Source organism: Enoplosus armatus, chromosome 3 (genome assembly GCF_043641665.1).
Source record: "Enoplosus armatus isolate fEnoArm2 chromosome 3, fEnoArm2.hap1, whole genome shotgun sequence".
NCBI lineage: Eukaryota > Metazoa > Chordata > Actinopteri > Centrarchiformes > Enoplosidae > Enoplosus > Enoplosus armatus.
In genome coordinates this window covers 25,736,769-25,753,740 of record NC_092182.1, presented here as the reverse complement: position 1 = coordinate 25,753,740, position 16,972 = coordinate 25,736,769, and the positions used below count along the sequence as shown (strand labels likewise).

Genomic DNA, 16,972 nt, shown 5'->3' with positions numbered 1-16,972 from the left:
TTGCAGGACGTGTTTATGCGAGTGTGTAAGTGGGTATGTTCAGGGCGCAGTTATTTTTGCGGCTCTTGTTGTGTGTTCACTTTGCTGTATCTGCGTGTATGTGAGTGTTTGTGGATGAAAGCCAGGTTGCTTGCATAATATCTGTTGTGTTTGTGTGTATTATAGTGATATAGAGCAAGTCTGATCCATGCCGTCTAACCACATGTCTGAATGGACCAGATGTGAGCTGAAGCAGAAAAATCAGTTCTGAATGCATGAATACCCAATAACCTCTTTACATATAAAACAAGTAGTTATGTTAGTTAAGGGATTTTGTATGACTTTATAGCAGTAGTAAACTGTAATACACGTCATACCTTGATGTGATTATGATGTCATGTTTTATTTATGGTCATAATACATTAAAATAAGCTCATTTCAATGATTCTTATGCGAGATATCGACTGTTTGATAACATGTGACAAAGGTACAATGACTTGAAACTGGGAGGGTGATCTGACTTATTACTTAAACACACACACACACACACACATACATGCACGCACTCTTTACACAAAAAAAAATGAAACCATTACTTGGAATTCATCACTCAAAATGGATAGAAATTGAATTTGGTTGAGAAATCTCAAAACACGATTCATTTTGTGTCTGATTTAGCCACCTTGTACACACACACACACACACACACACACACACGCATTGACACTCCATTATGTGAAAAATAATTGCTATTTTCCTTATTAGGCTTTGGTGAGAATGTCTTTGACAGCAAAACAAATTACATCTCAACTGCAGCGACAACAACAAGGACAAGTCCTTGTAATTTCTCTGTCAGCTATTAATTGGTCGACACTGTTTTAATTGAAAAAAAGCGAAATTAGGATGGAAACAGTCATTGGGTCTATGAAGCGAAGACTTGGAATGACTCAACTGAAAAACGAGTTTGAAGCAGCACACTGACCGAGCGCCTGAAGAGGCTTTTCTGTTGCTGGAATCACAGGTTTGATTTACAGAGCAGCAGAAAAGGAGGAGAAATGCTCAACAAACGCTCACAAAGATGAAATATTTAATTGGCTGTGGACCATCAACAATCAGATTTTCTGCTCCTTTCTCTCCCTGCTGAAGTGAATTTGTTTCTGATGAATATTCTATTTGGCAAGCGCAGAAAACAAGGTGAAGAGTTCATCCCAGTCATTCAAAGCTTTCCAAAATAAACATGTCAAAGACTACGTTTCTAGAGGGGCTGCATTCAGCGTTCGTGTTGGTGCTAACCTCTAAAATAATTCAGATTTCTCTTCACCTTTGATGTACCTTTAATACTACTCAATCAGCACTTACCATATACGTTGGTTACGTACCTGGTTACTTTGGGGATTCTGGAGTTTTTAAAGCAAGTTTTAACAACAAAATTAAATTCACCTTTTTGGATCTGCTGCCATTATTGTTAAAGTTTGGTTGCTTTTAGGCAACTAAAACTACTTGATTAAAGTTTGGAGGGTGACAACATCTCAACACCTTTGTTAGTGAACGTAGGAACAAGTGAGTGGCGCTGAAAAACGCAACGAAAGATATGGTTATCAGTTATGGGATGTATTTCAGCTAAGTGAGAAACTGGTGCTAGTGTGATCACACCGTTACCATTTCAGAGAGCGATTCAGCTGCAGCTGCTGGCCCACAGTCCCACAGTACAGATCAGACCGCAAGGTGTTTTCAGTGTGAACCACCGTGTGTGTGTGTGTGTATACAACTATCATTCATGACTGTCGCAGCAGAACATCTCACACTCATTGTTTGAGGTAAAAGGTTCTGGTAAAGGTTCTGCATGGTGACAGCTGGAGGTCTGTTGGTTGACAACAGAAGACGAGCAGCAGAATGTAAACAATGAGGGAAATGTGTGTTAACTTTTTAAGTAAACTTTTATATAAATATTGATTGAACATGGCTGCCAAATTCAAATGATGATGGTGTGGGTGGCGGCTGTGTGTGTGTGTGTGTGTGTGTGTGTGTGGGGGTATGCTCTAGTCATCGTATCAATATTTTATCATACTGGTTACAGGAATGTTAATTAGCAGAGATGAAGGGATTCTGCTTGTTCTGTGTGTCACACTAATACATGCACACACACACACACACTGTACACATATCCATACATGACCACATACATGTTTCTGTCTTCACCACGCTTAGTCTCTTTCTCTACATCACACACACACACACACACACACACACACATATATACATATATATATATACAGAACATGTAATTATATGTGTGTGTTTGCGTCAATGAGACGCAGGGAAGGGAGGTGTTGTACTGATTTTAACTAGATCAGGGGCATTGACACACACACACACACACACACACACACACACACACACACACACACACAGTCTCGCCTACCGCTGTGAGCCACTTCTCCCTCTCATCCCCTGGTAGCGGTCTTAATACTGCAGATCCGATATTGAATATTGATGCTAGATCCCCCACAGCCCCTCCTTGCCTGTTCACAACTCTGTTCTAATGAGATCACTTTGATTTCTTTTCATTTCTAATGAGATCACTGAACAACGAGGGGGCGATAAAGGCTAATTATCTCAGTATTGATTAATTTATAACAGCTATTTTCATATCTGTAAGAAAAACAGTGTTTTTCCTAGTTTTCACCCACTGCTGGAGGTTGTTTTTCAAAGGGAATACAGATTCCTTTTCTTTTTTTTTCAAATTGTATTTCCCAGTTGATGTAAGTCTTGCTTGACGAGGCATTATCAAAACTATATTATACATTTCTTGCATTTTATATTTTAGGGTATATGTGTCGTCGTACTGTTGTACAGGAGGCAGACAGTGTTGGACTACGTCACACATGCAACTCAAGAGAAGATGGTGAAAAAACTGAATCGTTGAGACAAATCTACTTAATCTTAAACTTATGTCAAAGTAAGTTAACATAGTGATGGGCGGATAAGACACTACTGCTGCTTCAGAGCGCACTTTGGTGATCAGACTGCAAGGTTTTGCAGCTAAACTACACAGTGTATGATGCTCAAGTGACATGTAACATACTTGTTATAACAAGACTGAGAGTCTACAGCCAGCGATTTTGTGAGGCTGCACTTGCTAACATGCTCACAATGGCGCTGATGCTAACAGGCCTATTTTAAGCAGGTAAATGTTAGTTCAGCATATTAGCATGCTAGCATTCGCCAATTTGCACTAAACATTAAATAAGGTACATTAAAACAAGTAAATGTTAGTAAAAACTGATTGTTTGCCATCATTTAGATCCGCCTCAGAAAGTTTCTAGTATTATGGAGTCCCTCAAGTGTGCTGAATGACTTCAGCAAGTCCTCGGGCTTTGGTTTCATTGTAGTCTACAACCATGTTACAGCTAGAGTCGGATGACAAGAAGCTTTTCTTTTGTTTGGATGAGGTCTAAACTGACAAATGCACTCTCAGGATATGACAGCACCAAAGAAGCAGAAAAGAAAAAAGCATTAAGTGATTTCATGAATAAAGCAATGACGTTCCTCCATTTGAAATGCTTCAAAACAAATTAAAATGGTTGTGTGTCAAAGCATATGTCTAATTAGGGAAGCGTGTGTGTGTGTGTGTGTGTGTGTGTGTGTGTGTGTGTGCAGTGCTCTAGGCTAGCAGAGAAGGCTAATGCGGTGGAAAATGTGTCTTAGCCGGGCCATGAAATAACGATGAGACTCTGTGACTTAATCATGTTGACACATAGAGCTTTCTCTTCATCTGCCCCCCCCCCCCCACCTCCCCCCGCCCTTCATAAAGGCAAACTCTCTCCCTTTCTCACTTTCTTTCTCCCCCTCGGCTCTCTTCTCTTCTCTGATAAACTGTGACAGTGTCTGTCTTGCACTGGCTCTTTCAATTCATGCTGATAACTTAATTAGTATAATAATGTTAACAATACCAGAGCAGTTTATGAAAGCTGTTTTCAAAACAAAAATTCAAACCTTATTGAAGTGATTAAAGATGCGGTTTAAAAACTCGTACTGGGGTGTAGACTTTAATCTCAAATATGGTGAATAACAGAAGTTGTAAAGATTTTCATTTCATCAAACTCCATTTGTAATTCTTTTCATGGCCGGCATTAGTCATTCAATGTATTCCCGCTCTACAGTATGTAGAAGCTGTTATTGATAGCGATAGTGTTTGCTGCCCCCTGTGGTCGATACACTTGGACCTGGATTATTTAAACACACCAGCTGATCAACAATCTTAGAAAACCTTTAGTTCTGACATCACCAGCTGGACAAAGGTCAAGTGTAACTTTGAGAGCTTTCTTTGCACGATTCAGTCTGATTAATAGTCTACATCTTGTTGATCTGACGGCTGTCAGCTGGACGTGCCGCTCTCTTATTGCTTGCTCAGTGAAAATTTGTGTCATCTGCAATTTCACGAGTCTCTTTCTCTCTCTCTGTTTAGGTGGCTGTACATTTGAGGAGTCATATAGCAGCTGTGGGTACAGCGTTTCTCTAGGAACCAATGGATTTACCTGGGAACAAGTCAACTCCTGGGAAAAACCCACCATGGACCCTGCTCTGCCTACTGGTAGGATGCTACATATGTTTCTCTGTGTTTCTCTCTGTATTCTTTATATTATGTAATCCACCAAACTTTACTTATGACCCACCAGTGAAGGTGGGGACACAGACGTTACTATTGGTGGGGCCAGTTATGATTTGGGCATCACAATTTGTCCGCCCACGTTGGAAGAGGTCTGTTCCGGTCTGGGCCAGTTGGTGTTGACAGTCCTGATACAGTCACTGGTCCTGATTCTCATCAGCATTATTTACATTATTTACAGACCGGAATCAGGACGTCATATAGTGGGAAAAATACTAATCCACATCCAGTCCATTTCTTTGTCTTTTATGTGAAAATTGCTGCATAAATTAGAAAGGCAAATTGTTTGTGATTGAGATCGCTTTGTGTTTTGCTACAGAAACAAACAAAAACAAAATTGATGCCCCCATGAGATTTCGGCTTTCTGACTGTAAGGACAAACAAATCGCGCACGTTGGTGAAACAATGTGTGGGGTGTCTACTTATTCAGTAATTCTAAGGTCTGATAACTTTAGACTGCACGTATCTTTTGCTCAGTTTCATGCCAGATTTTACTGTCTTGAAGATTTAGCCACCTCGTCCAAGTAATCATTGTCACCAGTGTTGTGCTGCGGGACCACAACATCTTTATTGTTAAAGCGGTACGTTAAAAAAGTGTAACGTTTTAAAAAACACTTTCTTTCTGCTTTAAGAGAAAACATAAACACTTGATATCTCCTTCTGTCCATCTGAGCTGGCAGGCTGATATAACTCAGCAGACAGACCGTGACGTGACCCCAGCTGGGTCTCTCTCTCCGCCTGTCAAACGCCAAATGGCAGTCAGACGGCCCGTCTATCCGTCTCGTTCCCTCACACACTTCTGCCCTTTTTACTCCCTTTCCCTCGCCCACTCTCTCTCTTTCACACTTTCTGTCTCTTAAATCTCTTTACTTATCTGACTGACACGACTGTTTATCAGAAACCGTGTTTCCAAAGTCGTCAAATTATGAAAAAGCCAGAAGGGACGTCCTCTCCATACTTCTACTCTTTTTCTCTGTCAAGCTGGATAAATCTGCCACAGTGTTGAATATGTTGTTAGTATCTAACACAGCCCAGATTATGCCGTTTTGAGGGTACGATAGACAGGAAATGGTCTTGTTGTGATCAAACTATTTGGTGTCTGATTGCTTTTTGTCCGTCTTTTTGATGTAGATTGTAATGTTGCTGCGGTCAGATAATGGTGTCAGGAGAACGGCCTGTGAATGCACTCAGATAGAACAGGTCTAGGTTAGTGATATAATAATCTACTGCGCCGTTGCCAAGAGGAGAACTGTGAGTGCGGTGCACAATAGAAGCTCCTCTGAGCCACCCATTGACTTTACACAGACCCAGCGTTTGACTCGGCTGCACTAACATGCCCGCTTTTGTTGACAGTTTTGTTAAAGTTGGTTCTGTATAGGAGTGGAAGGACCTCACCAGATAAAAGTTATCTCCTGGGTGGGCTGAACTAATTCTTCACTAGTTCAGGCATTGAGATCACCACAGAGAAATGTGTTTTTCCTTGCTCCCTGTCTCTCTAACCATTCATCCTATCATGCTCACGTTGCACCCAAAGACCCTATAACCCCCCCCTTCTTCCCTCGCTCTCTATCATATATTATCTCTCAGTCGTGTCAATTATTGCTCTCATACATCATCGTCATTATCTCTCCCTCCCATCGTTGTCTCTGACATGTCAGAAGTGGTGGAGAGAGAGATCTGTCAGCCGCACCCTCCACTCACCAGACCAAGATCTTGTACCGAAGATCTGATACGATTGAACGGGCGTGAGCGCCATGCCAGTCCGTCCCTCTCTCAGTATATATGTCTCATGTCAGTTATCTGTCTTATCTATCGTTGCGGGCGGTAGTTGTCAGGGGCAATAGCCATCACGGCCTATAAGCCCTTCTCATCATAGACAACTTATCGACTGCACGCTGCCCTGACAGCTATAGACCTGATAAGGCAGGACAAGAACAAATTGTCTGTCAGTCTTTTTGTCTGTCTCTCGCGTTTAGTCCTTTTTTTTTCATGATGATAAGTGTACTGATGTACTCAGACTGGACCTAGGATGGCTATCCTAAAGTATCAGTGCCATGTTGTATCAATACATTACTGCCACGGACTAAAGCTATTATATGAAAAAAGTAGAATGATTGTTTTCAAGTCTTTTGACAATTTTTGGACAAAACAGGTACGTGTTCGTACCGTGCAGAGCATCTTATGGCTGAAACGCACACAAAAGCTTGTAGAGATTTCCTTTTTGTATCATCCCAACCTGCAGTCATGTGATTACATCTCATTAGATGTTCATGTGATGGTAATAACAACCTCTGAATGTGCCCCCTGTTCGCTACCAAAATATGTTCACATGTCTTCTGTCTGCAGACTGCAAGATTAAAGAAGGTTCAAATGAGCTGCTTTTAGCAGGCACTGATGCAACATAACGCTTATCGAGTCACCAACTCAGATGTTTTCGGGGTGGTCAGAAATGTCATATTCATTGACCAGTTGCCAGAGATCGAGCCATTAAGCCGCGGAGAAAACCAAAAAGAAGAAAAGGGGATTATAACTTTCATTTATCAGATGAGATTTCTTTAATGTTTGAAGTGGTGGAGAACTCCTCTAATGCCATTGTGTCATGAGACATTGTGTGGTGACTGTGATGTCTTTACTCATGACAATTCATCTTTCCGTCATGCAAGAGGTGACCGGTGTCGTCAGAATGTACCATCAGAACCAAAACTATTGGTAAAACAGGCTGTTTTGCTGTAGTCTGCTGTAGAGTAGATGAAATATCTCAAAAACGTTCAGCGTCAAGGCTCAGTTTAAATGCTGTACGCGTACGCATCAATATTCAGAAATCGTCTGTGCTTCCTTTGTGATTTGAAGCTGCATGTTTACTCAAAGCTCTCTAATGTTTGAGATGTTTGCCACCAGTTTGGGTACACCATGTGCATGTATGCGGGGGTAAAATAAGCCTCTTGCTTTTGTCTCCTTGCTTCCATTATCGACACAGTTGTCATATAATCCTCTTTCTCGCCTCACCTCCATAATATTGATGTGGTTGATATGGTTGTCATAGAGCGTAACCCACACTTGACAGCTTGTAGATCTGATAAGATTGGATTGGCACCATCACTCTCTCCATCTCTCTCTCTCTCTCTCTCTCCATTTAGACCTCGTTGTCATATAGTCCATAGTCCTGACAGTTTATAGATCTCAGGGTTAAGCATGATTGGATTGAAATGAGCGCTTTGTTAACTTCTTCTTTCATCATCTCTGTATTGACATGGAATAATATAATCCTCACCCACAATTTATAAATGTGACAAGATTGGATGGGCGTGAGTGTTTTTCTATCTTTCATCACCTGCTCATACACATAATCATCTCACAGTCTGGAGAGTTCATGAATTCGAAGCTAAAACCTACTTTAACGCGACAAAATGACAACTAGATTAAAAAACAAACATGCAAACTGACCCCAAAAGAATATGTAGGACATGGAATAAGATGCACACCCACATTCCTGGTGACAGCATATTAGTGTTTTGAATAATCATGATAAAACTTCATATGTTTCCTGTAACGTAGACTAAAGGTCACGTATGTGAGACTGTACAAAGAGCTTGAAATGGAATATGTTAACAGGTTATTGCCGTCTTCCATAAATAAATGCATTCTTTCTGTTTGGCTTTTTATATATACGGTTATGTTCAGTTGCTGTGCTTGACTGACACACACTCATAAATGCACACTTCTGGTATTCTTAGCTGAGCTCCGGCCAGCGTTTTTCAAAATAACAATAAACATGAGCTACAAAAAAAAAATGCCACCGCAGTAAACGTATTTCACTGTCAAACTTTCCCAAACCTGCAAATCGCCAAAAGAAAAGAGAGGCTTTTCTGCTTTTGCAATACTCCCTGCCTGGCCCTATACACACACACACACACACACACACACACACACACACAAACACACACACTCTCATACCTCTTATTACCTTCAAACCCCAGGCTGAGCGAGACAAACTCACACGAGCAGCAGACATCAAACATCAAAGCCAGTCGATGTTTTCAGCACCCATCAACACGGGCCACAATCTGAAACGTGAAACATGATCAGAGAGAGAGAGAGCGAGGGGGGGGGGAGGAGGAGGAGGAGGAAGAGTGAAGATAGAGAGACAGAAAAAAAAAACACATAGAGAGAGAGAGAGAGAGAGAGTTAGAGGGTGATTGAGAGAAATGTATTAATAAATGAGAAAATAGAGAAAAATCACCATCTATGTACTGAAGCATCTTCAGCATATGAAACCCCCTCAAAGAGTGTGTGTTTGTCATACACACTGAACGTCGTGCAAGTGTGTGCTGATACACCGTCAAATAAAAAGAGAGAGACGGCCTGTCATGCACACAGGAGAAAGAAAAAGTCCAAACTATGTGATCGAGACACTGAAACCGGATGAGAATATCTTTCATTAAAAAAAGAATGCAGAGAAAAAGGTAAAAGACTTTGAGGATTTGGGAAAGTTTGAGATTCTTCAATTAAAAAAAGTAGAGACATAAAAGGACACACCGAGACAGAAACTGACTGACTTTGGAGAGTGCAAACAGAGTGGAAGTAAGATAACACTTAACAGGAGGCACAAGAAGACTGAGAGATAGCCTGTCGCCGTAGAACACAAAGAAAGACTTCAGAGCCATGTAAATGGAAAAAGACACAAAAGAGTCTGTCAAAGGCAGACAGACAAGCATCCAGAAAGATAGAAAGGGAGACAGAAACTGTGAAAGAAACCGAAAGAAAGGAGACGAGGACGGGGGACAAACTCACCGACTGACACAAAGGCAGAAAGAGTTTTCCTTGATGACTCAAGTCTGTCCGTTCGAAAAGGCAATTTCTTGGACGTACAATTGAAAATACGTAATGTCTTAAAAGTGGCCTTAAACGTTTGTTGTAGTCTTGGTAAAGGTCAGTGTTATCTGAAGCCGTGTTAAGAGCTGCACAGCTGGTTGGTAATTGCCGTTTGGTTCAGTATCGCTTTATTTCTATCTATATCATAACGACTTACGTTGTGGCTTGACAACATTGGCCCGACTAAACCAATTAAATAAATGAATATAAACCGTCCGTACTTTAGCTCGCCAAGTTACCCAGAAGCTAGTTTGTCAAAGCAACTAATGTTGTTGTTGTTAGCTAGCTTCTAGATAACAGAATTCACGCTCCAAAAATTGACCAAACTTCTGCAACAGGAAATAGTCCTATAAGCCTAATATGACCATATAAAGCTCACCTCAGACACTGTGTGTTCTTTACTGTTTACTTTCTCCTGCTGTCTTCCTTCTGGTTCTACATCACAGATTTATTTGGCTGATATTGTCTTTGTGAATGTTTTAGTTTCATGTTCTGGAAAGAGGCGGTAAAACCACCATCTCTGCTGGCAGTTGTGCGTCTTTGTGTTTTTGAAGTCGGAGAATGACAGAAACGCGTTCATTTGTGGTTTGAACAGTGACAGACAATCGCTGTCTCGCCTTTCTGTGAATTAGATTGAGTAGATGAAGATTTAATGATCCCTGAAGGGAAATCGGGCTCTTGCAGCAGCTGAGACAAGTAAACAGATGAGAAGAGAATATAAAAAGACTGTTCAAGATGATACGGAGGGTAATTATAAGAGAAGAAAACACTGTATTAAAAGTAACAGATAAAGATGAAAAGGTCTTCACTCGCAGCTTTACATTGTATGAGTGTGAAATGATAACTATTCACCGTACCTGGTATATAAAATTGTACAGGCATTATTAGCTTCTAATAATCACACATGCAGATGGAAGTAAGAAATGTAATAAGTCCCAGAAGAGCAAATGCTTGTAAGGACACTTACCAATATATACACTGGCTGATATGACTGATATCATACGTGGACACAGACCCCCCCCCCCCGCCCTCTTTGCACAGTGTGACATGCAATGAACCTGGAAGTTATTGCACAACATACGGGGGCTTTGAAAGGTCTGCACACTTGCACAGGTGTTTGTGAGTTATTCCGGCAGATTAGTCCTCTGCTCTGGTTGAACTTAGGCACAGCTGCCCTGATCATTACGCGCCACCAACACAGACGAACAGCAACGAACAAAGATGTACGTCGTCCTGCCAACTGGAGAGCGAGAGAGATGTCAGTCAAGCGCAGTCTGCACACGCCCACGCGGACATCACAACACCTGTGTGTGCGTGTGTGTGTGTGTGTGTGTGTGTGTGTGTGTGGCCTATAAATGCATTCAAACATTGTATGCTACGTTAGAACTAGCGCTACAGACGCTTTGCACATATCCACAGATTCAGCTGTAAATACTGTGTGGTCCAGAGGGTTGGATGAGAGTCAAACTTGAGCAAACTGCTTCAACGCTACATAACTTAACTTGAGTTCATCTACAGCCTCATAACGGTCAGCCGATCGGGACTGTTCGATCAGTCAGTCTCTTCCCTCTGCCACCACCTACGGATGTCACAGTAAAGCACTCGAAGCCTTTTCAGTGTTCTCATATATCCTCTATTCTCTGAGCAAGTGTGAAATCTCCCCTTTCCCTCGACGTTTTGCAGGCTTGTGAAAGCTTGACAGCCAAATGAAATATACACTTTTTTTCCTCCTCTCTCTTAGGTGATTTTAAAGAAAGCTAGCCAGAGCTCAGCTAACAATGCCAGAGGTGTGTGTGTGTGTGTGTGTGTGTGTGTGTGTGTTTGTGGGTGTATCCTGTCATTTGAAGAGTTGATGTTTGCGCTGACTGACAATCCAGGACCCAAACTGTGTTGCACAAAGCTTTACAGCTCTGCCTGTCTTCGTTCTTTCTTGACTTTCATTCCCCCCCCCCCCCCTCTCTGCACCTTCGTTCTCCCAGACATTCATTCCTCCTGAGGCGTCTTTGTCCTAAATTTGCCTCTCAGTTTCCGTCGATGTTATTTTTTAGATTTGACAGCTTGACAGAAAAGTATGTTTGAACTGTGATGAACGTCTCAAGTTGTATTTTGACATTTTTCTCGTATCTGTGTGTTTTTATCTGCGTGTGTGTGTGTGTGTGTGTGTCTGCTCATCAGTGCTGCCTTTTATTTTTCCTTCGAGAGGCTGAAAACAAATCACTACTAATCAGAGAGTGCCTCACCATTCAGTTATGACACATATTTATCACACAACCACATCTGTACACTTTGTCACAAACTGAAATATACAGTACACACACACACACACACACACACCATCATGCCTTGTTTAAATCTGCCATCAGTAATAGACTTCTGAATTATAGCGTGTGACAGCCGAATAGCATTAATCGTGTGTGTATATATGTGTGTGTGTGTGTCAAGTGGCTGCTGATGGGTACAGAGGTTAAATATCCCATCCGCTTTTTTGGTCGCTGGTGGTGATTCGAGGGCCCTTGTCGGGGGCCCGGCTTGATTGCATTTGTGATTTGTGGGCGGGCGGGAAGCAGCGAGGGCTGGAGAAATGACAAATGGCGCAAAGCGATAATAACGCATTGACAGGGTGACAGACAGCCGCTGTGCAAATACCTACATTTTTCTGCAGTGTTAACTGAGAGAAAGCTGCGAGTGGTTAGCTTTGGGTTTGAGCGTAAAGAAGACGGAGAAGTGGGAAATGGCAGCTCGGGGGTTACAACGACAGACAGACACAAACCGTTTTCTATCCAGTCGTCTTTGAGAAGACGTCCGCCGCTGCAGCCCAGTTTGTTTATTCTGCAATAAAGCTTCATGACATAATTTGACATATATCTTATATATAGTCTGGCTGGTTGTTACAGCTAGCGGTCATATTTTACCCTGCAGTTTAGTTTGACCTGCCTTTTAAAAACTTATATTTACAGTGATGACTGTACTCATTACTACATGGGAAAAGTTCTCATCCTACTTTTCTATGATAGATTCTAGATAATGTGTTTTGTGCAGTGGGCGAACGCACCCTGCTAGCTTAATCCTCGCCTAAGTCTGCATGCCAAGTGGCCCGATTAATGACAGGCAGAATATTTAAATGCTTTATTAAGGAGGAAACAGCCTTGAGCAAAGTAAGTTTAATTTTAATAATAATAAAATAACAGTGCTAATATGTGGAAAAAGGATTAGAGTGAGAGAAATCAACAAGGAGGAATTTTATTCAACACGATAGAGATTGAATACATATATGAAGTCATATGGTGATAATTACATGCATATTTATCTTATGGGTAAGAAACAGCGATGCGATTATCATGTTATCATCAATGTTGCAGATGCAGATGATTCTGCTGGTTTGTAGGCGGTATTTTATTCATTTGGTCACCTTAAAAACATTATCGTGACAAAGTATGATTCAAAATGATGTTTAACCATCTCAGCAATCATACCTGAGAGTTCCTTTCAGTCCAAGTTTTTAGGTTGCAAAAGCTCCACTCACCACTATTGGCTCCTCCTGGCTGGTTGCTTAAATGTATACGAAATAGAAGCCACCTTAACAGATGCAGTCAAAGTGCCTTAAGCATTCAATCCCAACTAGTCCGACCACTCTTTTATAGTACTTCGTGGGACATGTTTTAATAGCTTCGGCCGTCGTTCCTTTCACACTGTTTTGCGACACAGCCAATCACAACTGTACGGAAGAATTAAAACTATTTACAGACAGTTAAAAGTAGCCTGATCTGAACTACACGTGTTACTTGCGGTCGTGCTGCCGTGCCTTCAGATTTTTACTCATGGAGTTGGTGAGTAAAATGTCATTTTATAAATGAAAGGGGGGGGCATGGGCATTCCTCTGCCAACTTTCCGGGGTAAATAACTGCGAGTAAAAAGTCTTCGTAAATGTTAAACAGCACTTTCCTTTTAGGATAAGCAAGGGTGATTATGAATCCCGGCTCCCATTGAAACATCGCTCTGGGAGCTGCATGGAGCTGCATGGAGCTGTCAGTCTCTTTCGGAGTGAAGCCGTTATAGCAGCATTATACATCCACAGAGAGAGTGTGAGATGAAGATAGATGGATTACCTGAGTGGTAAAATCCCTTTGTAACTCCGACTAGAGCAGATAGAGCCGTCAGTGACAGACGCAGCAGCAGATAAGAGAACAGGATGAAGGGAGGGAAAAGGATAGGAAGACAAAAGAGTCAGAGAGAAGGGAAAAGGGGAAAGAGGGGGAGGATGAATGGATAGTTGGCTGAACAGATAATGGCTATATGGAAAAGCAGGTACGTCAGAGAAACAGGTAATTGGGAGATTAGATTATTTCTAAAGTTAGGAATACGTCACTGGGATATCACTGGGTTTTAAAAGATATTTTCCAGAAAAGGAAATCAGAAATTGTATTAAATTCCCCAAGAGACAATCATATAGTTTTGATTTACACATTTGTTTGTCAAAGCTGTTTGAGTTCAACCTATCAGGCATGAAAATCAGCCTGCTGTGCTCTCAGAAACAAAACAGCATCGACAAACCTGGAAGGAATTGCATTTTTAAGTCATGGACGTGATCCAACTCGGTTACGGAAAGTAATGGAAAAGTACCTAAAGTTTGCATCAAGGCGATGACTGAAGCCCTAAAGATGAAGGATGTTAAAGGAGTTCATGTTGAGGAGACGGTGAAATGGATAAAATGTACAGAAAAACAAAAATCAATTTCATAGCTCGCTTCCATTCAAAAAACACAAACTGGTTCTGGACAGTCTTGGTTACAACATATTTTCCATCATGCTATGAGATTGAACCTCTGTCTTGCTTTTCCTTTAAGACGGTCTGATTGTGTTTTTTCCTAATTATGGTTTGCTCTTGATGAAGATACAACTGCCTGTGATTGGCTCTTTTTTTTTTTATCCTGTTTCCTCCTCACAGACAATTCGATTGGATATTTGACTTCAGCATCTCCCTCTACAGACAATATGCTTTATGTCCGTATAGAGACTCGAGATGCCTGAAAACACAGTCGTTCTTGTTTATTTACACACATAAACTGGGGTATCACTTTCTGGCGTTCATGTATTGCGTCCTGTTGCAGTTTCCTGGTTCTGCTGTTGTATACTGTGGACCAAACACTATCCCTCCATAGTAGTATGTGTTAATAAGACTCAGCTTCTGCTTCTTTATGCCCCTTTTCTGTTTGTCATTCTTCTTATTATAGACTTTTTAAACTCTCTCCCATACGTACTCAAAGACACACATTACACAATCTTGCATGCATGTGCATGTGGAGGCTCTTATCTGCTTCTAGCTTTTCCAAAGAGAACCAAGCAAACAGCAGATTGAATGAATAACACACTCACGATTTATCAGGGGGAGCAATAAATGCCCATTTTTAAGACCTAGCCACCATATAAAAGCCTTGGATCACAGAAGTAATGGGTCCCTGTAGGCCAGTGATAACTCTCTCTGTTTATATGTGAATGTGTGTGTGTGAAAGAGAGAGAGAGAGAGAGAGAGAGACTGAGAGAAAGGCAATAATGTCTGAAAATGACAGACAACCTGGAAGAAAAGGGGGTGATAATCACAAGAAGAGAGAGAGAGAAGCAGAAAGACATCATTGACAGCCTCTGTTTCATTTTCCATCTCTGCCAGCTCCATCTAATCTGAGCCCCTGATGTGTTTCTTTCTTCATTTGCAGTTAGCGGTTAGATTATATACCCTACACCCAGCTGTGGGCTCCATATTACTGTGCGCGCAAGTCGAATGGGCCTTTGAGACCACTGGCGGTGGGTTTTTGTGTGTGCCTACCTGTGTGTGTGTGTGTGTGTGTGTGTGTTGTCGATGCCATGTTATAAAAATAGCCGTATTTTTCCCTGAGTGATTTTCTCCTTGAGGCGAATAGAGAGGAAATAAGCTCTTATAGGAAAATAGGTGTACATGTCTCCTGCATTGTACGCAGAGAAAAGACTATTATCTCCCTTTGAACCTAATTTTTATGTTCAGTGGGCCACAGTGCTGAAACATGCTGAAACATGCTGAAACATGCTGAAACAGCTGCAGCCAACGGAAACTTTAAGGCAACAACCTCCAATTCACCGGCTGAAGTGAATGGTGGTAGAAAAACTTTACCTGGATCAGCTTTTACCCGGTGACGCCGTTTTCCCAACTTATGCATGTTGTACAAACATATTATTTTGGCCATCGCCTTCCAATGTAGAGATGAGCAAATATACTAGCGTAGACATAAAATGTGGAACTCAGTAGAGTTATTAGTTTAACCGTCAAGTTGTGCCAAATAAATGTTGTCGTCGTCACTGTGAGAAGCCAGTGGGATTGTTTTATCACAGCATCATAGCTCCCCAGAGCTGCTCAAATCACGAGTCTTTGTTTTTCCCTCATTGTGCGACGTAAAGGGGATTTTTGCCTCTTGCGCTCTGTTTATTCGTAAGACAGAGGCTTTTGGTACGGTGCAAATGTAAGCTGTAGCTGCGTAATAATGTACACGCCAGCTGCGTCTGAGCCCAGAGTATATGTTTGTGCTGTTTTTCCTCCTCTCCTGTTCATGACGTGGGGTCGTTTATTTTGAAATGAGCTCAAATGTTTTGCTCAAGCTGAAACATCTTCAGCTCGCACAGATGCGACTTCTCCTCCTGGGGTGTACAGGGGAATTTGTTGTAGTTCAGGGAGTTCCACAGCCAGAACTATATCTCAGAGATTGTGAGAGACTGCATTGATTATGGCACTTTCTAAACGTACTATGGAAAATAAGTATAGAAACATACTTGCCAGGAATAAATGCAGGAATAACAGCTTCTTTCCATCTGTTATGAGAAACAATTGGTGCATGAAATTCCTGTCAATATTTCAAAACCACAGATTATTCAATCAATAACAAGCTTCTACTGTGTAAGCAGATGCCTTTAGATGACTCAACGTTGTGAGATGCAGCTTTTAAATAATGCAGGGCTTACTTAAGGCTGCAAAAGTAATTCTACACATGCTGTGATGCATGGCGGAGGGTAATGAATACAGTCTTAAAAAAAATGTCATCAACAACACGCAGCAGAAGATATAGACAAACTCACAGGCCCACTAAAGGGCACTTTGACATGAGGATCAGTATAATGACAATAAACTATTTAATATCAATATTTCTTGTGCCTGTTAGCGTGCTAGTGGGTTATTAGTCTGCTGGGCCAGAAGGCAGAAAGATGCTTATTACCCAGAGGCCTCCGTACTCACAGCTCTCAACCGTTCTTGATGTTGCAGCATTAATTATTAATATTATTATGGTTAAAAATAGTCCGATACGTCACCACAGCCTTTGAGTGTTTGTTGAATGAAAGTTGTTGTTTTTAGTTTGAAAGTCAGTCTGTCTGTCTGTCTGTCTGTCTGTCTGTCCACCACTGACTGGCTGACACACCTGAAGCAAAGTTACTT

At 41.4% G+C, this 16,972-nt stretch overlaps 1 protein-coding gene across 1 annotated transcript in view; it reads left to right on the top strand.

Moving 5' to 3' along the window:
• The window catches only part of ptprt (protein tyrosine phosphatase receptor type T), a 266,949-nt gene that overhangs the window by 37,838 nt on the left and 212,139 nt on the right, over positions 1-16,972 (top strand). The window contains exon 2 of the mRNA XM_070902667.1: positions 4,448-4,573. Coding sequence (XP_070758768.1) covers positions 4,448-4,573 — 126 coding nt within the window. The remainder of the gene's footprint in view (positions 1-4,447; positions 4,574-16,972) is intronic.